Source organism: Tachypleus tridentatus, chromosome 13, assembly GCF_004210375.1.
Source record: "Tachypleus tridentatus isolate NWPU-2018 chromosome 13, ASM421037v1, whole genome shotgun sequence".
NCBI lineage: Eukaryota > Metazoa > Arthropoda > Merostomata > Xiphosura > Limulidae > Tachypleus > Tachypleus tridentatus.
In genome coordinates this window covers 266640860-266668721 of record NC_134837.1, presented here as the reverse complement: position 1 = coordinate 266668721, position 27862 = coordinate 266640860, and the positions used below count along the sequence as shown (strand labels likewise).

The 27862-nt window shown below is 35.0% G+C and overlaps 1 protein-coding gene across 1 annotated transcript in view; it reads left to right on the top strand.

Moving 5' to 3' along the window:
- The window catches only part of LOC143236551 (uncharacterized), a 233377-nt gene that overhangs the window by 180172 nt on the left and 25343 nt on the right, over nt 1-27862 (top strand). Inside the window, exons 2-3 of the mRNA XM_076474854.1 lie at nt 25020-26199; nt 26295-26907. Of these exons, the coding sequence (XP_076330969.1) occupies nt 25020-26199; nt 26295-26907 (1793 nt within the window). The remainder of the gene's footprint in view (nt 1-25019; nt 26200-26294; nt 26908-27862) is intronic.

Here is a 27862-nt window from a genome sequence, read left to right as displayed (position 1 = left end):
CCATTCCCATAATTCTAGTTTAAAGACTCGAAATCTGTAATTTTCTTCTTGTTGTTGTTTTATTTTCCAATCCATTCCCATAATTCTATTTAAAAGCCCCGGAATCTGTACGTTTCTTCTTCTTGATATTTTATTTTCCCTTCCATTTCCATAATTCTAGTTTAAAGGCTCGAAATCTGTAAGTTTCTTGTTGTTGTTGGTTTTTTTTTTCCAATCCATTCTTATAATTCTAGTTTAAAATCGAATAATTCCTGATAATTTCCTTGGAGATCATTTTACTGTCCATGTTAAACTGACAAGTACAACTCTAACATTATAAAGGTTATCTCCCAGTCGTTCTGTTTTTCTAGAAATATCATTGGTTTATTCTTTAATTATATTACTGTTTACTTAAGTTTATGCCACCTACATTGTCCTACTCACTAAATTAAACTTAACAGAAATAACTCAAAACCAGCTATTACTGACAGAATATTTATCAAACTTTCTCTTAAACTCACTTATATTTACTGCCTCTAAAACATCAATAACCTCTTCCAAAGGTTAACCAGCCTTTAGAAAAATAAAACTGTCTTAGCTGAAGATGACTCCTACCCTGGAAAGTATACATTTCTATCCCCTTGTCCTACTCTTCTCACTATTAGGTATGAAAACACGATTATATATCAACACTGTCAATTCCTTTACAATCTTCATCACTTCAATCAGATCCCATTTTATCTCTTCTTTTTTTCAAGAGATAACAAGCCAGAGATTTCAGCCTCTCTTGCTGTGACAAGCTCTTAATCCCAGGCACGATTCATGTAAAGAAATGTTAAGGATTCGTTTGCTCGATCGAGAAATATGGCAGTCATTGTTATCATATGTAATATTAGGAAGTTCTACTGTTTAAGGCGTTGATAAGTTAATTCATGATTGAAGAAGTTATGTTCTGTTTGCAATGTCATCTATCGTCAACAGACTAAAAAAACTATTAATATAAATAAAATAGTCCCCAAGATGTCTACTTTCTTTCCTTTGTCTTTATTTCGAATTTCTACGTAAAATATCTTACGTATTATCCACAATTTGTTCTTGGCTTTCTATCTTAAGACGTTGGTCGTTTATCTTTCTAGTTTTCAAAGCTACACAAAAGGCTTTCTGCGATCTGTATACTGTGTGAAAATCGAGCCCCGGATTTTGACATTTTACGTACATTAACTTACCGCTGATCCCCTGAATGACTTATTTTTATATAGGTAAAATACCTTTTGTGAGATGGAATCTCTTTATCTTGCAACCTAATATTTGTCTTTTTAGAATAGAAATATCTTTTTCCAACAACAACAACAAAAGGCAGAAATTAATCTTACGTATCCCTGGAAATGTTTGGAAGAATGAGTCTAGTTTAAGATGTTAGCAAGGCATTAAGATTTCTCTGGTTTCAGTGCTGTTTGCCGGTGACCTAGCATTATATACCTTTAGTCTATTCCAGTAGAACAGAGCCTAAATCAAATGAACAGTTTATAAAAAAAATATAGAAACTAAAGAAATGCATCCGTAATACTCTTAATTTAGACTTTAATGAATTTTAGGAGAATCTATGTCTCCCAACTATTATCAGATTAAATCCTCTGAATTCCATTGTATTTTTAACGACTAGTTAACGCCCTCAGAAAAAACAAAATAAAATAACAAATTGGAGCCAAGTGGCAGTAGTATTAAGGTTTAAGTATCAAATGTTTCGAAGTGATAATTCCATGGACGCTGTTTCTTTCTTTTCTTGAAAGAATAGAACTTTGAGCTGGATATTTATTCCACTATTATAATTGTTATGTTGTTACATTTGTTCTATTATTATAGTTATTTTATTGTTATATTTATTCTATTACTATACTTATTTTATTGTTATATTTATTCTATTACTATTGTTATAATATTGTTATATGTATTCTATTACTCTAGTTATTATATTATTATAGTTATTTTATTAAACACGTTTCTACCAAGTAGTGGTTCCAGATGTTAGAAAAACTAACAGCGCCGTCTTTGTTTTTCTTTAAGTGACGTAATTTCAAGGAGAAAATAGTATAAAATTTTATTTTACGATTCTTTCATTACATGTTTGTTTCAAATCTATAGTTACTCTACGCAAAACCAAATCTAATTCTGAATGATGATATTCTAAACGGAGAACAATTATTTGGTAGCAAACTCCGCCAACTTTTGAACTACTGTTGGCTGACCGAATACTTGAATTTGAAAGTCACTATTTTAGTACATCGATAGCCTGAAGGTGCGAATAGTATTCTTGAAGAATCATAAAGAAAATGATCCACAAATAACCACTACATCGCGACTAGCTCTTTTTTGTTTGTTTGTTTCTGAATTTCGCTCAAATTTACACTAGGGCTATCCGCGCTAGCCATCCCTAATTTAGCAGTGCTAGACTAGAGGGAAGGCAGCTAATCACCACCACCCACCACCAACTTTTGAACTACTCTTTTACAAACGAATAGTAGGATTGACCGTCACATTATAATGCCCTCACGGCTGCAAAGGCGTGAATGTTGGGTGCGACGAGGATTCGAACCCGCGACTCTCAGATTAGAAGTCAAGCGCGTTAACCCACCTGGCCATGCCGAGCCCGACCACCTCTTATACACTGACAAAGATGAGAGATGTTAAAGTAAAGCGCCATTTAACAAATGTGGCATTTCAAAAATAAAGAATCTGTGCTTGGTACATAGAGTAGAAAATCTAGTTTTATGTCTTTGTAAGTATGTTATGTTCCATTCTCTCTTAATGCCCGTATACGCAATAAGGATGAACGCTAATTATGTTTTGTTTTGCACCTGAATCAAGAATGAACTAGAAACCATATCTTTATTACCGAATGCCCTTATACCACATGATGTGGTGTGGTGGATATTTTATATATTTATCAATGAACCTTGGTAAAATACAAAGCATATTTTTATAACAGAATGCTCTAGTGTCACGCAAGGTCGTTCGGTGATTGTTGCCCAATCTTACAAGGCAAGGCATATCTTAAGCCTAATAAACTTTGTACCTTGAAATACTGTTAACATCGTATTCTAGAATTTCTTAGATAATTAAAAGAGACGTTTTACGTAGCTATATTTTGGTTACATATTTTTACAGACTTTATAATCTGTCTACGTTATTGCTACATGCACGTTATTTGTTGACAAATAACAAATTTACGTCCCTCTAGCTGTGCAGCAGACAGTACTGTAAGCCTAAAATCACACACGTAGCGGGATTTGTCACATAAGCAACTAATCTGTGAACGTGAGTGAGTTCATAAATCAGCTCAGCACTACAGCTGGTGTCGACCTCTATCAGATTCAGTTACGTTAAAATAAAAGGCTTAACTTATGAACATTTATTGCTACCATTGTAAGTTATAGCATCCATATTATACAGAAAATTATGTATTTATTGTTTTCCTACAGAAATCAACTTAAACGCACTTTTAGGTGGATAATAACTACTGCTTCTTCCCCTGGTGGTCAACGGCAAACTAAGGAACTACCATGCTAAAGTCCACAGTTCAATTCCCTGAGTTGCAGGCAATGCAAACAATCTGCTGTGCAGTTTTACCCTAAGAAAACTAAAATAACATTTACCAGTGATTTCTGAAACTAATAATTCCCATACAACGTACAGTTGGCCCAGCAAAGCCAAACGTGTTAAGGCGTGCGACTCGTAATCTGAGGGTCGCGGGTTCGCATCCATGTCGCGCCAAACGTGCTCGCCCTTTCAGCCGTGGGGGCGTTATAACGTGACGGTCAATCCCACTATTCGTTGGTAAAAGAGTAGCCCAAGAGTTGGCGGTGGGTGGTGATGGCCTTCCCTCTAGTCTTACACTGCTAAATTACGGACGGCTAGCACAGATAGCCCTCGAGTAGCTTTGTGCGAAATCCCAAAAACAAACAAACAGATTCCGTTTCCTTGGTAACAATTACACTCTTGCTACCAGAAGTTTTACTAGCTACTTTATCCACCACTAGTACAGCGGTAAGTCTATGGATTTACAATACAATTAGAGGTTCGAATCCCCTCGGTGGACTCAGCAGATTTCCCGGTGTGGCTTTGCTATAAAAATACACACACACTAACTTCTTGACAATGTGAGGTAATCCGTTCACCCTGCTGTTGACGAGAATATAAAAAACAGAAACACGAAGTAAATAATTGATCCAAATTCTTCTGTTTATGGAAGGAGAGATTACAGACAAAATCTGTCTACAATTGATAATTTCTGCAGTCGGCAAGTGTGATTTGGGAGAGATTAACTGGTAAGGTTGTACGTAACATTACCGAAACTTTGTCTGAAACTTTCTTAAACGTTAACGTACGTTCATTTGCTTCTGATTGGTTAAAAACATTCAGAAATTAGCAATGACTTGAGTACATTCAGTTCAGCTTTGGTCATGTGCCAACCAACACATTATCTATACAGCCACTTTTCAACTTCAGCTTTGTTCGGAGACCTCCTCGGAAGGTGTAAGACAAATATATATATATGTGTTTGTTAAAATCAGACTGCATTCTTTAAAACACACGAATATGTTAGTGGCTCTAAACTTGCTTCACCATACAGAATCTGTGTCAGTTGGTTGTATAATGTTAACAGTTCTAACGCTACCTTACCATACAGTATCTGTGTATTGGTTATATAATGTTAACAATTATAACCTTACCTCACCATACAGTATCTGTGTATTGGTTATATAATGTTAACAATTATAACCTTACCTCACCATACAGTATCTGTGTATTGGTTATATAATGTTAACAATTATAACCTTACCTTACCATTGGTCAGTTGGTTGTATAATGTTAACAGTTCTAACATTACCTTACCATACGGTGTCAGTGTCAGTTCGTTGTATAATATTAACAGTTCTAACATTACCTTACCATACGGTATCAGTGTCAGTTCGTTGTATAATGTTAACAGTTCTAACATTACCTTACCATACGGTATCAGTGTCAGTTCGTTGTATAATATTAACAGTTCTAACATTACCTCACCATACGGTGTCAGTGTCAGTGTCAGTTCGTTGTATAATATTAACAGTTCTAACCTTACATTACCATATATTATCTGTGTCAGTTGGCTGTATAACGTTAACAGTTTTAACCTTACATTACCAAACAGTATATGTGTATATTGGTTGTATAATGTTATCAGTTCTTACCTTACCCTACAGTATCAGTGTGAGTTTGTTGTATAATGATATCAGTTCTAACCTTACCCTACAGCATCAGTGTGAGTTTGTTGTATAATGTTAACTGTTCTAACCTTACCTTACAGTATCAGTGTGAGTTTGTTGTATAATGTTATCAGTTCTTACCTTACCCTACAGTATCAGTATGAGTTTGTTGTATAATGTTAACTGTTCTAACCTTACCTTACAGTATCAGTGTGAGTTTGTTGTATAATGTTATCAGTTCTTACCTTACCCTACAGTATCAGTATGAGTTTGTTGTATAATGTTAACTGTTCTAACCTTACCTTACAATATCAGTGTAAGTTTGTTGTATAATGTTAAATGTTCTAACCTTACCTTACCCTACAGTATCAGTGTAAGTTTGTTGTATAATGTTAACTGTTCTAACCTTACCTTACCCTACAGTATCAGTGTAAGTTTGTTGTATAATGTTAACTGTTCTAATCTTACCTTACCATACAGCAGCTGTGTTTGCCGCTTGTATAATGTTGTATTTTTCATTACTAGAGAGATATGAAAAATACCAACACAGAAGCACCTTATCTCGTTAGCATTCGAATGTTTATTTGTTATCGAAGTTCGTCGGAGTTATATAAGGGCTGTCTGTTTTAGCTGTCTTTAAGATTAAACTGGTGGACTAGAGATAAGACAAGAAGTCGATACCACACACTGTCAACTCTAAACAAATGATGAGACATGGCTGTCACTGTTATTCCGTATACACTGCTCCAAAGTGCATAGCGCAATTAGTCATAGGCCACAGCCTGTTTATACGTCCGAGATACATCGTGTTATCAGCAATCTAGGGGAAGCTTTATTTGATAAACAAACTAACTCGCCAATATAAAAATAATTCATAGCTAGTTATAAGTCACAGTTTGTTGTGATTGTAGCGTTACTTTTGGCATGGCAGCTGAACTATGATTGACAAGTAATTATTTGCCCGCAAGTGGCAGCGGTTTGTCTATGGACTTAGAATGCTAGAAATCGGGTTTTGATACTCCTGTGTAGCTTTGTGTTTAATTACAAACAAACTGAAGTATATTCCACCTCCCTCGTACGTTTGGTATAATTGCGTAACTTTTCAAATGTCCCCCGCTATGGCCCGGCATGGCCAAGCGTGTTGAGGCGTGCGACTCGTAATCTGAGGGTCGCGGGTTCACATCCCGGTCGCGCCAAACATGCTCACCCTTTTAGCCGTGGGGGCCTTATAATGTGACGGTCAATCCCACTATTCGTTGGTAAAAGAGTAGCCCAAGAGTTGGCGGTGGGTGGTGATGGCTTTCCCTCTTGTCTTACACTGCTAAATTACGGACGGCTAGCACAGATAGCCCTCGAGTAGCTTTGTGCGAAATTCCAAAAACAAACAAACAGATTTCGTTTCCTTGGTAACAATTACACTCTTGCTACCAGAAGTTTTACTAGCTACTTTATCCAACACTAGTACAGCGGTAAGTCTCTGGATTTACAATAAAATTAGAGGTTCGAATCCCCTCGGTGGACTCAGCAGATAGCCCGGTGTGGCTTTGCTATAAAAATACACACACACTAACTTCTTGACAATGTGAGGTAATCCGTTCACCCTGCTGTTGACGAGAATATAAAAAACAAAAACACGAAGTAAATAATTGATCCAAATTCTTCTGTTTATGGAAGGAGAGATTACAGACAAAATCTGTCTACAATTGATAATTACTGCAGTCGGCAAGTGTGATTTGGGAGAGATTAACTGGTAAGGTTGTACGTAACATTACCGAAACTTTCTTAAACATTAACGTGCGTTCATTTGCTTCTGATTGGTTAAAAACATTCAGAAATTAGCAATGACTTGAGTACATTCAGTTCAGCTTTGGTCATGTGCCAACCAACACATTATCTATACAGCCACTTTTCAACTTCAGCTTTGTTCGGAGACCTCCTCGGAAGGTGTAAGACAAATATATATATATGTGTGTGTTAAAATCAGACTGCATTCTTTAAAACACACGAATATGTTAGTGGCTCTAAACTTGCTTCACCATACAGAATCTGTGTCAGTTGGTTGTATAATGTTAACAGTTCTAACGCTACCTTACCATACAGTATCTGTGTATTGGTTATATAATGTTAACAATTATAACCTTACCTCACCATACAGTATCTGTGTATTGGTTATATAATGTTAACAATTATATCCTTACCTTACCATTGGTCAGTTGGTTGTATAATGTTAACAGTTCTAACATTACCTTACCATACGGTGTCAGTGTCAGTTCGTTGTATAATATTAACAGTTCTAACATTACCTTACCATACGGTATCAGTGTCAGTTCGTTGTATAATGTTAACAGTTCTAACATTACCTTACCATACGGTATCAGTGTCAGTTCGTTGTATAATATTAACAGTTCTAACATTACCTCACCATACGGTATCAGTGTCAGTTCGTTGTATAATGTTAACAGTTCTAACATTACCTTACCATACGGTGTCAGTGTCAGTGTCAGTTCGTTGTATAATATTAACAGTTCTAACCTTACATTACCATATATTATCTGTGTCAGTTGGCTGTATAACGTTAACAGTTTTAACCTTACATTACCAAACAGTATATGTGTATATTGGTTGTATAATGTTATCAGTTCTTACCTTACCCTACAGTATCAGTGTGAGTTTGTTGTATAATGTTATCAGTTCTAACCTTACCCTACAGCATCAGTGTGAGTTTGTTGTATAATGTTAACTGTTCTAACCTTACCTTACAGTATCAGTGTGAGTTTGTTGTATAATGTTATCAGTTCTTACCTTACCCTACAGTATCAGTATGAGTTTGTTGTATAATGTTAACTGTTCTAACCTTACCTTACAGTATCAGTGTGAGTTTGTTGTATAATGATAACTGTTCTAGCCTTACCTTACAGTATCAGTGTGAGTTTGTTGTATAATGTTAAATGTTCTAACCTTACCTTACCCTACAGTATCAGTGTAAGTTTGTTGTATAATGTTAACTGTTCTAACCTTACCTTACAGTATCAGTGTGAGTTTGTTGTATAATGTTATCAGTTCTTACCTTACCCTACAGTATCAGTATGAGTTTGTTGTATAATGTTAACTGTTCTAACCTTACCTTACAATATCAGTGTAAGTTTGTTGTATAATGTTAAATGTTCTAACCTTACCTTACCCTACAGTATCAGTGTAAGTTTGTTGTATAATGTTAACTGTTCTAACCTTACCTTACCCTACAGTATCAGTGTAAGTTTGTTGTATAATGTTAACTGTTCTAACCTTACCTTACAGTATCAGTGTGAGTTTGTTGTATAATGTTATCAGTTCTTGCCTTACCCTACAGTATCAGTATGAGTTTGTTGTATAATGTTAACTGTTCTAACCTTACCTTACAATATCAGTGTAAGTTTGTTGTATAATGTTAACTGTTCTAACCTTACCTTACCCTACAGTATCAGTGTAAGTTTGTTGTATAATGTTAACTGTTCTAATCTTACCTTACCATACAGCAGCTGTGTCTGCCGCTTGTATAATGTTGTATTTTTCATTACTAGAGAGATATGAAAAATACCAACACAGGAGCACCTTATCTCGTTAGCATTCGAATGTTTATTTGTTATCGAAGTTCGTCGGAGTTATATAAGGGCTGTCTGTTTTAGCTGTCTTTAAGATTAAACTGGTGAACTAGAGATAAGACAAGAAGTCGATACCACACACTGTCAACTCTAAACAAATGATGAGACATGGCTGTCACTGTTATTCCGTATACACTGCTCCAAAGTGCATAGCGCAATTAGTCATAGGCCACAGCCTGTTTATACGTCCGAGATACATCGTGTTATCAGCAATCTAGGGGAAGCTTTATTTGATAAACAAACTAACTCGCCAATATAAAAATAATTCATAGCTAGTTATAAGTCACAGTTTGTTGTGATTGTAGCGTTACTTTTGGCATGGAAGCTGAACTATGATTGACAAGTAATTATTTGCCCGCAAGTGGCAGCGGTTTGTCTATGGACTTAGAATGCTATAAATCGGGTTTTGATACTCCTGTGTAGCTTTGTGTTTAATTACAAACAAACTGAAGTATATTCCACCTCCCTCGTACGTTCGGTATATCTGCGTAACTTTTCAAATGCCCCCCGCTATGGCCCGGCGTGGCCAAGCGTGTTAAGGCGTGCGACTCGTAATCTGAGGGTCGCGGGTTCACATCCCGGTCGCGCCAAACATGCTCGCCCTTTTAGCCGTGGGGGCCTTATAATGTGACGGTCAATCCCACTATTCGTTGGTAAAAGAGTAGCCCAAGAGTTGGCGGAAGGTGGTGATGACTAACTGTCTTCCCTCTAGACTTACACTGCTAAATTAGAGACGGCTAACACAGATAGCCCTCGAGTAGCTTTGTGCGAAATTCCAAAACAAACAAACAAAGCCCCTCGCTAGTACAGCGGTAAGTCTACGGATTTACAACGCTGAACTCAGGGGTTCGATTCCCAGCGGTGGGCTCAGCAGATAGCCTGATATGGCTTTGATATTAAAACACACACACACACACTTTTTAATTGATGAATATTTATTGTTTATTGATGCTTGTAGCGCAAAATGCCCCAGCTATCTATTGTTTATTGATGCTTGTAGCGCAAAATGCCCCAGCTATCTATTGTTTATTGATGTTTGTAGCGCAAAATGCCCCAGCTATCTATTGTTTATTGATGCTTGTAGCGCAAAATGCCCCAGCTATTTATTGTTTATTGAAGAGTTAATGCACGTTAAGGAAAGGACTAGATGTTGACTGACACAAAGAGTCAGGTTTCAGAAAATGAGGCTTCAGTATAGAAACCTAATCGTTATCTAGTTTCTTTAAACTGTTAAAATAGTCCGTTAAAGTATTCAAACGTACTTGTATCTATGTTGTCAAAAGTTTTACTAAAACAACTACTATAAGAAAAGTAAACACTTGTTTATTCGCGGGTGGTTCCCTAATTCCTGTATCTGGTGTCTAACTTACTAGATTTTCGTGACGTAAGCTATAACATTCTAGGCCTACGTTTTTCAAAATGTCGGTTTCAAAACACCCAACCTTTAGCTAGCGTATAAATTGAAGCATTGGACAGATAGCTCACAAAACAGATGTCTTCATAGTCCCTGAATATTCAAACTAGGTTGAACTTGAAGTTGTATGGTTTATCTGCTATATCTAATGTATTTTCTCTGATGTACAAATCATTTTCATAATTCTGCTGTCAGAAACATGTCTTGTCAGCAGTCGCCATGATGTCTCTCTGCATAACTACATTTGCTTTTCTTTATAATTTATTTGCTTCAGCATTGCTGTTTCCCGTCTAATTTCAAAACTCTACGTTCGTTCAATAGAGAAACACTTGAAAATTCATTACGATAATTATACCGTAAGATGACTACATCTTTCTTTGTTCCCTTTCAGTCTGAAGTCCTGAAGTACTTTGTTAAAATTAAAACATTAGGTAGCAGTTGACTTCCAAACTGTTAAGCCTAATGTATATTTTACTGACTTTGTTTAATTCATCTTACCTGATAATGTGTTCTTAATTTGTTTTAAGGAAATATTGCAGAAAAACTGGGGTGTTTAAAGTTCGCTGTATTAATTATTTTATTTCTTTTGTTATGAGTTAAAGTGTAAGAAACGTATTTACTGAAACTGAAAATTCAGTTTCGCGTTATTTTAAATTTTACAAAGAATTTGAAATTAAGATCAAATTCCTTCCGCGTACGTTTACAAAGTAATTAGGCGTAAGATCCGAGTCTTTGTATTTAGGTTTACAAAGAAATAAGATTTAAGCTCCAAGTCGTCTTTTATGTACTTTTACAAAGACGTTAGTTAGGCTTAAGATCCAAGTTTTTGAGTATGTAACCTGACATGGATGGTCAAAACTTTCTGAATTTTTTTCACTCATGTGACTAAACTAGTTACAAGTTGTATCTATACAACCAATTGGTAATATGTATGATATCTTTGTAAGTTAACAATAGTTAACTCTTTCAAATATTTAAATATAAATGTAACTTTGTATTTATATTTCTAACAGTGCCTGTATTAACTTTAATGTGATAAAATAAATGTGAACACATTAAAAACCAAAGTCAAATTTTAACTTTTCAGAAAATATTTCAGTTATGATAAGAGTTTGGATCCGTGACCATATAATGAACTGGGAATACTACCACAGTACTAAAATATATCATACATATAATGAACTGGGAATACTACCACAGTACCAAAATATATCATACATATAATCAACTGGGAATACTGCCACAGTACTAAAATATATCATACATATAATGAACTGGGAATACTACCACAGTACTAAAATATATCATACATACAATGAACTTGGAATACTATCACAGTACTAAAATATATCATACATACAATGAACTGGGAATACTACCACAGTACTAAAATATATCATACATACAATGAACTGGGAATACTATCACAGTACTAAAATATATCATACATACAATGAACTGGGAATACTACCACAGTACTAAAATATATCATACATACAATGAACTGGGAATACTACCACAGTACTAAAATATATCATACATATAATGAACTGGGAATACTACCACAGTACTAAAATATATCATATATAGATGCATATTAATTTGAAACTGGTATTAAGCCTATTCGAACATGAGGATAGTCTGGTGAAAAATGACGTGATATTACACATGAAGTGGTTTATCTTCATATACAACACTAATATGTTTAGAACGTTCTAAAGTTGTTGCTTATTTTGCGTATCATATGCTGAATTACGTGTCTTTCTTATTTAGGTTTAAATTTCCTGTTTTATACACCAACAATAAGCTTTCAACGTTGGTTTTAAATAACAAAAGTTCTAGAAGATTCTGGAAAACTGAAACTTGGTATAACGAACGCCATACTAATAATTAGCAGCTACTGGATCTTAAATATAAAATTAGAAACACTTGCATGTACACTGTACATATCTATCACACAGTATTCATTTGTTGGATTGCTGTACTGGTCTAGGTTTCACCGGAAGTGACGTAAAAAGCATGGTTAGAACTTGAAGCAAGGTTTATTGGTGTTGTTGTTTATATATTTTAATCTCTAACAAAACACTTAGTTCTCTACATATCACGAAACAAGACATAATAAGATGCCAGCCACAAGTTACATCTTTGATTGGTCATATTCTGGAAAACAAGCAGTGTATTGAAAACGCCAGACAGGTGGAAACATAATATTTAATAACGTACTCAAGACACTGACTCGGTTGCTACGTCAGAATACGGGCCACTTCGCAACAATATACTGTCACCATTAGATATAATAAACAAAAGGTTGTTGTTAGGTCATGTTATTTTTCCTCGTAAGAACAAATTACGTCAATTATTTCTTTTTTTAGCAACAGCATATCGGCTCACGTAACGGCTCTAAGTTTGTTTGTTCTATAAAAAATACAAACTTTTAAATCACAGGTCCGTCATTTGTTAACCCATCCAATTACAGTTTTGGAACTGGGAAATACTTAAACCCGTTCATTGATATATTTAGTCACGTTCAACGTCACATAGACTAATATTATCTAGTTCTAACCAATAAAATTTCAATTTAACGATAGGCTGGCAGAGACTTTGATGAGTAATAAAATCACTCAAACATATAGCCAATAAATATGGGTAAAGTAGGTCACATTGAGCAATGTTATCTAAACCTGCCTCAATGAATTTCAAGCGCCGCGACTGTTTGAGGATTCCTTCTGGTTTCGTGAATTGTATACCAACACAGTTAACGGTTCGTGTCTCTTGTCGCAGGATCGCTTTACACACATTAGGAAGGTGGGTGCGCTATAGGAGTGACAGCCAAATTCCGCTATTCGATTTGAATATCCCAAGAGTTGGGGAGAGGTGTTACTGTTTTCGCTCTAGGTTATCGACTCAAAGTAAGAATGTAAGAGACGACTGGCTATGTATGACAAACAAACGCTGTAAGCTTTTGTTGGATACTGTACCATTTGTTTGAAATATTCCATCCTACCCGCTTTACTATACACATAGTAGACCCTAACGTCACATTTCGTATCTAACTGTAATGAATAATTTTTGTGAAATAAAACTTGGCCAATAAAGAGACAGAAAAGAACGGTCGGAGCATTCAAACGTCGTTAGATTCCTCAGTGAGCCAATCACAATCAAGATCATTCATAGAATGAATTCGTACAATAATAACTAGTAATAATCAGTTATACTTATATCTATTAATATATAGTCTTCCAAAATTTGTAGTATATACTGGAGGGGTTCATGCATTTTAAAAGCCACTACGTTGTAGCAACACTGCACTACTATGAGGGCTCTTACGCCATGTTGCTTAGCAGCAATGTTAGCCAATGTACTGAAAATATAAAATTATATGTATAGACACCAAAACTGGAAGGCCGGCAAGGCCAGGTGGTTAAGGGACTCGACTCGTACATACTCCGAGGGTCGTGGGTTCGAATCCCCTTCACACCAAACATGCTCGCACCTTTCCGCTGTAGGGACGTTATAATGTTACGATCAATCCCATTATTCGTTGGTAAAAGAGTACCCCAAGAGTTGGTGGTGGGTGGTGATGACTAGCTACCTTCCCTCTAGTCTTACACTACTAAATTAGGGATAGCTAGCGCAGGTAGTCCTTGGAAAGCTTTAAAAACAAACACAACTGTAAAACATTTGTAGATTCATAATTTAGAGCCTCCGTAGATTAAAAAGTTTTGTTTTCATTAAAAACGTTGGTGATGTAACAGAAAATAACTTAATTCAGAAATGATCCAATCTTAAAGTTTAATCGATACTTTGACTTTTGTGACAGATTTTATGCACTTAGTTCTATGCTAAGTGATCCCACACCTTGTTATATCAACACTCACTACTCTTATAAGGTTTCACGGTCGGCAGCGAAAAAGTGGAGGCGGCACTAATTGTACTTAGTATCTTCCTTATAAACAAACAAATTTTAGACAATTATCCTAAACTGAAAACGTTTGTACTTTCAAATATTACCAATTGTGGAATAAAACTAACTGAAAAAGAGGGAATCCTCAATAGCCGTGGCACTTTAAATACTTTTAGGCAAGATGAGAGTGAATATATCTATGAAATATTTTTCATTTTTATTGGCTATATATAAGAGTGCGCCAGCAATACCCAGTGTGGGGCGCGCGTATACCAAAATCGATTTTATTACTCATCAGGATTTTTACCAACCTACCCTCAAATTGAAATTCTTTAGGCCGGATTAGAATAAGTTAATTTATGAGACCTTGGACGTGATCAGATATATTAATGGGAAGGATTTGACCTCCTAAGTCTGAAACTGTTATTATATCTTAACAGGTCAAGAGATGATGGAGTTATGAGCTAAAAATTTATATTTGTATAAAACAAACAAACTCAAATCCATCCAATGAGCCACTATACCGCGGCTGAAGTCAAATTGAACAAATGTTATGGTATGCATTTTCCTCTTTAGTTGTGAATGTCATTCAGCGATTGACTTCCTTCTAAAATAGAACCTGTTGTCAGTAAGATAATTATTATTTTTAAAATAATTTACTAAACAAACGAAAATTTCCTATTGTTGAAACACTAGTTTCCTCTGTGTATGAGAATAAAGTATACTGGTAGACAACATTCAGTTTCGAAGTGTTGTTGTTGTATCAGAATAGTGTACTGGTACTTAACTGTTTTTGTCAACTATTAACATGTAATGTTTAGGTTATATTTCCATTTAAGTTACGTTCGTATAAGGAGTTAATTTTATTACTTTTCATTACGTGGAAAGAATTAATGATAAAACCTGAATAATTCACTTATCTTTCTAACTGTATATCGTAATCCACGTGGAAGATAAGTCGTTTATTTTCCGCTTAGATCTCACAACCTGTGCGTAATATAACGCAGCCACTGACAATCGTAATATAACGTTCACAAGCCTCTAGATAAACTCGTAGAATAACCGATACATTTGTCAGTAAAGTTTACATTCTAGAAGCGATTGGGCATCCATTTTATGAATCTTTTACTACAGCTTGCCAGTTTTAAGTTCATAGTTGGAAAAATCGTCTTCCCCCACGTTGTGAAAGTTTAATAAAGCGTGTAGATACTTATCGTAAATGCCATAAGCTAGAATTGTAAAGATGGTTTATATAATGATGAAACCCTCGAGTCTCGGATCATCGTTTTGTCATTAGAAAAGACTTAAATAAAACTAAAATTAACCAACCATATAAACCAGTAATGTTTTGTTGATTCTGAGTAAATAGGAAAACACAAATCTAACGAATTTGCCGTATCATCTCAAAGTGTGTAATCGAATATTTCGCCCTGAGTAACAATGCAGAATAAATATATTAAACCAAACCAAGTTTCTATAAAACTATAAATGCTTAAACAAGAGTGAAACAGAATTATCCGACAATCAGGTCACTACAAAAGCTGTAATTTTAAAACGAATGCTGTGCGGCAATAGCTGGTATATCAGACATTATACAAATAAAACAGTTATCAAGGAAAATCTTAGGGCCAGAATTTGTGATTTAAAACCCACAACGCCCGAAACCCTACCCACAGTTACAGTCTCCGGCTGGCTGTGGGTTAGTTACCCCTAAAACTTTTAATAATCTAATTAAAATTATATTTATTATTTATAAAGTAAAAGTAGAAATGAGTTTTTGAAATTCTCAACTCAAATTCGTAGATTATCAACTATCGTTACAGTACAAAATTAACTACAAACACTCTGTCTCAAACAATTAATAATATTAGAGCATTCGTCGTGGGTCCTCAGTAATAGCATTCTGATACAAATAGTTATTAACAAAAAACGTACTTCGTGTGTACAAAAACAAAACCACAGTCTTCTGCCCTTACCAAAATGATGTAGGTAGTAGTTCATAGCGTTAGAAACATAGAGTAGGTTCAAAAAGTCTTAACAGAAAATGATCATAATCGTATAATCCGAGCGTCTTGGGGCGATAAAACTTTCTTCTTCAGGGGCAATCTGGTGAAGAAACATCTATCTTTTCATAGATACCGGGTTGTGATTCATTTTGAATGACGTAGAGGATTTTTGTTTGTTTTTAAGCGTAAAACAACACAGTGGGCTATCTGTGCTATACCTACCACGGTTATCTAAACCCAATTTTTAGAGTTTTTTACCGGCGTGAGGTAAAGGCATGTAATTCACCACAATTACTACTTTAACCTCATGAATAATATCCCTTAAACTATATTATTAATTCTTTTGACTTAACGATGAGTTACCGGCGTGAGGTAAAGGCATGTAATTCACCACAATTACTACTTTATCCTCATAAATAATATCCCTTAAACTATATTATTAATTCTTTTGGCTTAACGATGAGGTACCGGCGTGAGTTAAAGGCCTGTAATTCACCACAATTACTACTTTAACCTCATGAATAATATCCCTTCAACTATATTATTAATTCTTTTGACTTAACGATGAGCTACCGGCGTGAGTTAAAGGCATGTAATTCACCACAATTACTACTTTAACCTGATGAATAATATCCCTTCAACTATATTATTAATTCTTTTGACTTAACGATGAGCTACCGGCGTGAGGTAAAGGCCTGTAATTCACCACAATTACTACTTTAACCTCATAAATAATATCTCTTCAACTATATTATTAATTCTTTTGGCTTAACGATGAGGTACCGGCGTGAGTTAAAGGCATGTAATTCACCACAATTACTACTTTATCCTCATAAATAATATCCCTTAAACTATATTATTAATTCTTTTGGCTTAACGATGAGGTACCGGCGTGAGTTAAAGGTCTGTAATTCACCACAATTACTACTTTAACCTCATGAATAATATCCCTTCAACTATATTATTAATTCTTTTGACTTAACGATGAGCTACCGGCGTGAGTTAAAGGCATGTAATTCACCACAATTACTACTTTAACCTCATGAATAATATCCCTTCAACTATATTATTAATTCTTTTGACTTAACGATGAGCTACCGGCGTGAGGTAAAGGCCTGTAATTCACCACAATTACTACTTTAACCTCATGAATAATATCCCTTCAACTATATTATTAATTCTTTTGACTTAACGATGAGCTACCGGCGTGAGGTAAAGGCCTGTAATTCACCACAATTACTACTTTAACCTCATGAATAATATCCCTTCAACTATATTATTAATTCTTTTGACTTAACGATGAGCTACCGGCGTGAGTTAAAGGCATGTAATTCACCACAATTACTACTTTAACCTCATGAATAATATCCCTTCAACTATATTATTAATTCTTTTGACTTAACGATGAGCTACCGGCGTGAGGTAAAGGCCTGTAATTCACCACAATTACTACTTTAACCTCATGAATAATATCTCTTCAACTATATTATTAATTCTTTTGGCTTAACGATGAGGTACCGGCGTGAGTTAAAGGCCTGTAATTCACCACAATTACTACTTTAACCTCATGAATAATATCCCTTAAACTATATTATTAATTCTTTTGACTTAACGATGAGCTACCGGCGTGAGGTAAAGGCCTGTAATTCACCACAATTACTACTTTAACCTCATAAATAATATATCTTCAACTATATTATTAATTCTATTGACTTAACGATGAGCTACCGGCGTGAGGTAAAGGCCTGTAATTCACCACAATTACTACTTTAACCTCATGAATAATATCCCTTCAACTATATTATTAATTTTTTGGGGGACCGACTGACAGTGAAGGTTTTACTCTTATCTGCCTTACTTAAATTATATCTGATAGACGAAATACAGGCTTCAGTAGATATTGCTCCAGACGTTTTCTTTTATAACCATGCCCATCTCAACTTCCTAGAAACTGGCATAATTTATGGCTTGTTCCGAGACATAATACTCTTTCCAGATAAATTAAATCTGGCGTTTTATTATCGAATGTCTTTTAGTATAAATAAACCTAAACCCTTTTACCTACCAGCGTTGACAAGTCAGTTGGATATTTGATCTCTGATTTTAAGTTACATAAAAGGTTCTCTAAGGGAGAGAGTAGTTTGATAATATCTTGTTTCCATATACCTCAAGTATAGCAATGAAAAACAAATCACGTGACGTCTCGCTAATAGCACGAGATCAATATTCGTACCTATAGGTGAGATGCTTTTGATGCTTAGATTTTAAAAGGTCACAGGTAAAGACGACAAACAACAGATAAAACTAAAAGGTTTGTTGAAAACTATTTTTGTGACCAGAGACATAACGGAAGATAATTACGTTATCAACGGTCATCTGAAGCGATAACAATTTAATCTCTTTTATCTTCTAACCATCTGGATAATTTTTTTCCTCCTTTAAAAAGATTCACTAATGACTGGTTTGTTTGTTTGAATTTCGCGCAAAGCTACACGAGAGCTATCTGTGCTAGCCTTCCCTAATTTTGCAGTGTAAGACTAGAGGGAAGGCAGCTAGTCATCATCACCCACTGCCAACTCTTGGGCTACTCTTTTACTAACGAATAGTGGGATTGACAATCACATTATAATGCTCTCACGGCTGAAAGGGAGAGCATGTTTTGTGCGACCGGGATTCGAACCCACCACCCTCAGATTACGAGTCGAACGCCTTAACCCACCTGGCCAAGACGGGCCTCTAATGACAGGTAAACAACGACTGTGACACTGATAAATTCGTCTTTCATTTCGATGCATGAGAAATATATTATAAATCAGTGGTGAAAGACAACAGGTGTAACACACGCAAGACTACTAAACTCTCTGTCTCCCAATGACACAGCGGCATATCTGCGGACTCATATTACTAAAAACCGAATTTTCGATACCCGTGGTGAGCAGAGGACAGATAGCCCATAGTGTAGCTTTGGGTTTGATTCCAAACAAACAAAACTAAAACCTCAGCGAGTTTTAATTATATTTAATTTTAATCTAAGTTTCTAGATGTAAACATCTTAAAATCTCCTTGTTTTCAGAAAATCTTTCAGGTTTTTCTCAGAAGGAAAGTACTCACATGAGACTGTGACCGTGCTTTCTCAGAAGGTTAGTACGCATATCAGACTGTGACCGTGGTGACTTTAGTTTAAAAATTGTAATTAGTAAATAATTAGACTCAGTGTTATTTGAAAACCAGTAAAGAAGACAAAGATATTTAATACAGTTGACTGAGTCTAATGGAAAGTGAATACCATAGCGTTATTTGAGGTGTTTTCCCAAGAGCACTCTAAGTAATACATACAGCACAAGTCATTCAAGTGTGATATGTAGAACACGTCATTCAAGTGTCATATGTAGAATAACCAGTTAAATGGATTTTGTTTCCTCATATAAAACGCTCCATATAAGTGAAGGTTGTTAAAGATACGACATGTGTCGTTCGTTAACGTGGTTAAATATACACGAAGTGTTGGGAACTACCATACCTCATACTTATAGAGAAATTCATGGTTCTAACAACTATGGAATAAAGATTACATCACAAGTTGAGACCTCCCTTGGAAACAAAACAAACAAACATCGGAGTAGACAACAACCAATAGGACCGACGAAAGAACTGCACCAACAGATATTGGTTATTTATGTTGAAGATCTAAAGAACTGCACCAACAGATATTGGTTATTTGTATTGAAGATCTAAAGAACAGAACCAACAGTTACTGGTTATTTATGTTGAACATTTAAATAACTGCACCAACAGATACTGGTTATTTATGTTGAACATCTAAAGAACTGCACCAACAGATACTGGTTATTTATGTTGAACATCTAAAGAACTGCTCCAGTAAGTACTGGTTATTTATGTTGAAGATCTAAAGAACTGCACCAACAGATACTGGTTAATTATGTTGAACATCTAAAGAGCTGCACCAACAGACACTGGTTATTTATGTTGAGCATTTAAATAACTGCGCCAACAGATATTGGTTATTTATGTTGAACATCTAAAGAACTGCACCACCAGATATTGGTTATTTATGTTGAACATCTAAAGAGCTGCACCAACAGACACTGGTTATTTATGTTGAACATTTAAATAACTGCACCAACAAATACTAGTTATTTATGTTGAATATCAAAAGAACTGCACCAACAGATATTGGTTATTTATGTTGAACATCTAAAGAGCTGCACCAACAGACACTGGTTATTTATTTTGAACATATAGATAATTGCTCCAGTAGATATTGATTATTTATGTTGGAGATCTAAACAACTGCATCAACAGTTACTGGTTATTTATGTTGAACATCTAAAGAACTGCACCAACAGATACTGGTTATTTATGTTGAACATCTAAAGAACTGCTCCAGTAAGTACTGGTTATTTATGTTGGAGATCTAAACAACTGCATCAACAGTTACTGGTTATTTATGTTGAACATCTAAAGAACTGCACCAACAGATACTGGTTATTTATGTTGAGCATTTAAATAACTGCGCCAACAGATATTGGTTATTTATGTTGAACATCTAAAGAACTGCTCCAGTAGATATTGGTTATTTATTTTGGGGATCTAAAGAACTGCACCAACAGATACTGGTTATTTATGTTGAACATTTAAAGAACTGCAACTAAAGATATTGGCTATTTATGTTGAACATCTAAAGAACTGCACCAACAGATATTGGTTATTTATGTTGAACATCTAAAGAGCTGCACCAACAGACACTGGTTATTTATGTTGAACATTTAAATAACTGCACCTACAAATACCGGTTATTTATGTTGAACATATAGATAATTGCTCCAGTAGATATTGATTATTTATGTTGGAGATCTAAACAACTGCATCAACAGTTACTGGTTATTTATGTTGAACATCTAAAGAACTGCACCAACATACACTGGTTATTTATGTTGAGCATTTAAATAGCTGCGCCAATAGATATTGGTTATTTATGTTGAACATCTAAAGAACTGCTCCAGTAGATATTGGTTATTTATGTTGGAGATCTAAAGGACTTCACCAACAGATACTGGTTATTTATGTTGAACATTTAAAGAACTGCACCAACAGATATTGGTTATTTAGGTTGAACATCTAAAGAGCTACACCAACAGACACTGGTTATTTATGTTGAACATTTAAATAACTGCACCAACAAATACTGGTTATTTATGTTGAATATCAAAAGAACTGCACCAACGGATATTGGTTATTTATGTTGAACATCTAAAGAGCTGCACCAACAGACACTGGTTATTTATGTTGAACATTTAAATAACTGCACCAACAGATATTGGTTATTTATGTTGAACATCTAAAGTACTGCACCAACAGATATTGGTTATTTACGTTGAACATCTAAAGAGCTGCACCAACAGACACTGGTTATTTATGTTGAACATTTAAATAACTGCACCAACAAATACTGGTTATTTATGTTCAATATCAAAAGAACTGCACCAACAGTTACTGGTTATTTATGTTGAACATCTAAAGAACTGCACCAACAGACACTGGTTATTTATGTTGAACATCTAAAGAGCTGCACCAACAGATACTGGTTAGTTATGTTGAACATCTAAAGAACTGCACCAACAGACACTGGTTATTTATGTTGAACATTTAAATAACTGCACCAACAAATACTGGTTATTTATGTTGAATATCAAAAGAACTGCACAACAGATATTGGTTATTTATGTTGAACATCTAAAAGCTGCACCAACAGACACTGGTTATTTATGTTGAACATTTAAATAACTGCACCAACAGATACTGGTTATTTATGTTGAACATATAGATAATTGCTCCAGTAGATATTGGTTATTTATGTTGGAGATCTAAAGAACTGCACCAACAGTTACTGGTTATTTATGTTGAACATCTAAAGAACTACTCCAGTAGATATTGGTTATTTATGTTGGAGATCTAAAGAGCTACATCAATAGAGACTAGTTATTTTTAGTTAATTACAAAACAAAGATGATTCTATTGGACAGAATCTATAATTTACGCCACTTTTAGAGTGCGCAGTCATAAAACTCAATAACAAAAATACTTTTAACGTTAAGAGTACTAACGTAATGTTTGAAGGTAAAATGTTGAATTTATAGGTTTGTAATTTTATAACAAATTATCAACCATAACAAACAACAAACAAGAACATTTTATCAACACTTAAATGAAACAGAACTGGAGACTTTAGGTTTGTTATTAAAATATGTATATAATAATTTACAGATTATAGAATATCGGGTGTTAGAAACTAATAAATCCTTGTAATCATGTGTTTGTACTTTAACTCAAATAGCTAAGAAATGGTGAGATGAAGACCCGTTGTTTTTTTTCTCTTGTCAAGGTTGAAACCCAGTTTTTGTTTTGTTTTTCTCTTGTAAAGGTTGAAACCTAGTTTTTGTTATTGTTGTTTTTTTTCTTGTCAAGGTTGAAACCCAGTTTTTGTTTTTGTTGTTGTTTTTTCTCTTGTCAAGGTTGAAACCCATTTCTTTGTTTTGTTGTTTTTTCTCTTGACAAGGTTGAAACCCAGTTTTTGTTTTTTGTTGTTGTTGTTTTTTCGCTTGTCAAGGTTGAAACCCATTTTTTGTTTTTTGTTGTTGTTTTTTTTTCTCTTGTCAAGGTTGAAACCCATTTTTTGTTAGTTTTTGTTTCTTCACGCTGAGGTCGAAACTCAATATCTTTTGTAAAATATTTTCCCAACCCAAACGAGCCGTTTTTGCATATATGATATCTTTGTCTGTTTCTTGTACGTTAGCATCTTACCAAATATAAATTAATCGAAACTATGTGTTGTTTTGGTTTATTTTGGTAACTGTTCGAGATGATTGTTTCAGACATCCGGAAACTGCTCTTTGTTGTTACAAAACAAATTTGTTTCTTTTAGAAAAACTTACACCTGTCGTTTCCACCGTAGGGAATCAAAAGCTGGATTGTAACATTTTAAGTTTCGTAAATTCCCCGCAGACCTCCCGATGGACGCCACGAATAAAATTCAAATAGAATATATGATTTACATTCCATATAAACTCCCTTTTTTTGTTAAATTGAGTCACTATGTTATTTTGAAGGTTTTGACAAAACTTCAGGGTAAAAATATATTATAAATGATTGAAAGAATCAGTTGATTGAAATGAGACTGATAAACCCGACATGATACAAGAAATGCTTTTCGGGAAGTTTTCTTTACCAATAAACACGAGGATGAATTATTGTGTCCGTGTGTCGGTATCTAGATTGGAATCTATAGAACATAGATCACGGTAAGAAATTATTTTTTAAAAATCCAGGGAACTATGATCATAAAATATTGTTTATGTAATAACTGTCAGTTCACTTGTGGCATCATGGATAGAATATTGTTCAAGAATCTTTCGAAAGGAAAAGTTTAGAAAATCTTAAAGAAACTTCCTATACTGTAAAAGTACTGAGTTATATCTGTGTCACACCTAACTAGAAAATTGCATCGTCTATTTAAATATTATTTCTGTAACTAACGAATTAAAAATTAAAAATGATGCTACATGTCGGGGTGTGGGGTTTTTCTTATAGCAAAGCCATCTGCTGGGTGCTACATGTGTTTCACATGTTATGATAGTAGCGTACTTTACGGCTGTCGGATGTAAAGTATCTTTCTACTTCCTATTTCACACAGAGATAAATTATATTAGGACTGCTTCTTTCACATTAAGAAAAAGTACCCTAGTAGTAGTAGTGTTTTCTTCACACAGATATAAAGTGTATTAGTAGCTATGTTAACAGTGGGTAATAGAACCCCGAATTTTAGCGCTGGACGATAGTTTGGTTTATTTTAAATTTCGAGCAAAGCTACACGAGGGCTATCTGCGCTAGCCGTCCCTAATTTAGCAGTGTAAGACTAGAAGGAAAGCAGCTAGTCATCATCATCCACCGCCAACTTTGGGATACTCTTTACCAACCGTAACATTATAACGCCCCTACGGTTGAAAGGGCGAGCATATTTGGTGTGACGAGGATTCGAACCTGTAATCCGAAGGTTGCTTTACCCACCTGGCCATGCCGGGCCGTGGACGATAAATTACAGGAACACTCACCGTAAGTTTTAAGCTACTCTTTAATAGCGAATATTTGGTCTGGCTGGTTGTTATAACGCCCTCATGACTGAACAAATAACCCTGTTTGATGAGGAGATTCGAACCCGACACCCACAGATTGCGAGTCGAACGCCCTAACTACAAGGTCATGTCAGGCTTTGATAAATATGTGTAAACTGTCTATAGAATAATTCATACCATAAGTGTTAACTTTTTATTATAACGTTTAATTAAACCTAGTAGTTTTCGAAAACATAATAAGCTTACCGAAAGGGTTTGTCCAACGGTTTCAGTATCATTGATAATTTAATACTAATTACGTGGGAAGTCTGATTACATCAGTATGTAACGAGATATATGATAGGCTTAAGCATGAGTTAAAGGTGTAAATAATTCTTACACGCTCTTATGGAAGGGCGAAAGCGACAATATTTCTGGTAATTAACTGACCAACATAAATAACGTTATCACCAACTGCAAGGCTGGGGAAAAATACTTAATATATTTTGTTATTTACAACATGATTCAAATAAAAATATAAATGTTTATATCTCTCTTCTTGATTGTTTTAATAACGAGTTTGTAGTTAGGCCTAAGTCTAAGTAATAACGAGTTTGTAGTTAGGCCTAAGTCTATGTAATAACGAGTTTGTAGTTAAGCCTAAGTCTAATTATAATTCTTTTGGATCCTATTTAAACAGAGATCGAAGGGAAACAGCCAGACATTTCGAGAAGGTTTACGAATACTCCGTCAGTAGTCATGAATAAAACTGGGATCTATACTCTTAATCCCATTAATTCAGTTGGAGTAGATCATATATTTGACGACAAGACAGACAGCGTAGTGGTGGGAAACAAATGCAGCGATCAGAGGTGTGAAAAGAGGTCTGCCAAAACCAGGGATGGCCTTTCTTTCAAAACTGACAGACTTACAGTTGGCACTTTAGAAGGTTTATCAGCCACAGAGACACTTCCAAATGGCACGAACTGGTCAAGTGTCTTAACCAATGACTCTTCAACGGCTCAGCCAATCAAAGGACTGCAACCGAGTTTAAAGAACCACTCGAAAATACGTTTCATGAAGAATAGAAGAATAATTACTCTACAGGTTTCTCCACAGACTCAAAAACAAACAAATAATCAAAAACGAAACGATGGAAGTGATAGTGGCGTCATCACATCTGAGGTTAACATAAGTCAGTTTTCTGTAACCATACCATACGTAACTGTCATCAACCATAAAACTAGTGACTTTCTTAATACTGTCCCACCTTCTCTTCTCGTCTCTGGAGAAGCGCACGAAGACCCGATTAATGGCACATACACAATGCCCCCCCAACTGGTAGCTAGTGAAAACAAGTCGTCGTCCACGGTAAAGAATAAAACAGAGAAAATGTTATATCAGGACGATAATCAAACTGAAGAGAATGCAACAGAATATACTGTTTCAGGAGAAGACGGAAGTGGATTAGATTTAAACTACACTACGTATGAAGAAGAGTTTAGGGTAACAACCAGTAATAACGTAAATTCAGGTCAGAATCAGGATTGGCTGTTTCCTGGTCACATGCAAGCCAGCTCTCTCATAACTGAAGCTGGTACTTTGGTAACTGAAGAAAATAAGACAGACCAAAGTGCCAATTTAAGGGAACAATTAAAAGATTTCGAATCTGTTATATTATCTACCAGAAGTCCAGATCTGTATAAAAGTCTGACAGCTGATTTCTCAGAGCTCGTCAGTCCTAATTCAGAAGTTGACCTTTCACGTGATCCTTTAAAGAACATCTTAAATAAAAGTAAGGCAATTGAAGTACATAACTGGACACGAAACATCAGTTTTCTTATTAGTGTTGTAACTTCAACAGCAAGACAGGGAATATTGTAAAGATTGAAACTAGAACTGACGTTTCTGTGGATCCTTATGAGCCGTCGTATCTTAACGAAACTACTAAAAACATAGACCATTTCTCAACCAGGTACGACGATAGAGTAGATGATAAAAACCCAAACATTAGAATACCTGAAGAAGTCCTTAGTTCAAAATATCTAGCTGATGGAACCAGAACGAACCAAACTACTCATAAGTTCAATAATACCACACGTTATGATGATACACATCACCAGAAAAATACGGAACGTTTCTTTAACACTCCACCGGAGAACGAATACCGACTGAGAAGTGGTTTGTTAGAAGATTCGACATCTTTTACAGACCCTCTGAAAACCTTAAATCCCGGATCTTACTCAACTTCATCCCCGCCAAAGAACTTTCCAAATACTCATAATTTATTTATAGATGGCGCCACCACCTCACCCACTGTCAGAACGAATAACTCAGTTTTAACACAAGACTCAAATATAAAGACTAAGAAAATACCTATAAATAGAACTAATTCCCTTGAAAAAGATAAATCATTGAACACGACACCTAATCCAACAACAACATTTAACGATACACAACAGAGTATTACAACTGTGGTCAGAATAGCTGGTGTAATGAAACTTACCAAGGGTATCCAGTGGTCACCTAACCTCAGAAGAAAGGACACAAAATATTACATTCGTCTATCACACACAGTGAAAGAACTGGTAAGTTTTAGTTTTCTTTCAAAATCAGTGATCTTATGTTTCTAAATATTTTATGGGTTAAAGGTCCAGTAATAAAAATAAATATTTAATAATATAACTTAAATAAAATGTAATGATTTAGAGGCTAATAGCGATAAATTATTTTTATTTTAGTGCTGGTTAGTATTGTGTGTTTGTTTTTAAGCGCAAAGCCAATGGACTATCTGAATTGTTCCCTTACAGGTATGCAAACTCGACTTCTACAAATATAAGCCTTCAGCATTAATCAGTCGAAAGTAACAAAATGTATCTTGTCCATAACAACCTTACACCACACAGATCGACTAATTCCGGGAGATACTTTCTGATCCACATTCACTCTGATTACGTCATCACAGTATGAGTAAGCCACTTTACTTATATTCACTCCCCCTCACAGTGTAAAAGTATTAAGTGTTAATCTAGAGGACATAACATTTTGTCACAGTTCACGACTTTCTTAATTTTCATTTCGCTAGCACTATCCTTTATTATATCTAAAAGTTATGCCCTTCCATATTCTGTTTATTGACTCAGCGATATATTTGAGAGCCGATAATTGTACAACTCTGATTTCAATACCCGTGGTTGGCAGAGCACAGAGAGCCCATTGTTCACAATGAAGGCTATGAATGCTTTGACAGGGGATTATCTCTTAAAGAAGACATGTAGTCGAAACGTTGAGACTAAAATATCCGATCACAGCTTTACAACAATGTTACTATTCACGTTTCATCGTGAACAACATTTCTTAACCCATTGAGTATGTTTAACAGTAAACAACGAACATTATTTAACCTCTGCGTGATGTCTAAGACTTTCTGGTACTGAAAAAAAAAACGACCTTGGACTCTTAATGTTCCATTCAAACATAAATCGGAACTGGTTTTAGAACTGTCAGTTGTGTTTGTGTTTATTCAATTAAACATTTCTGAAG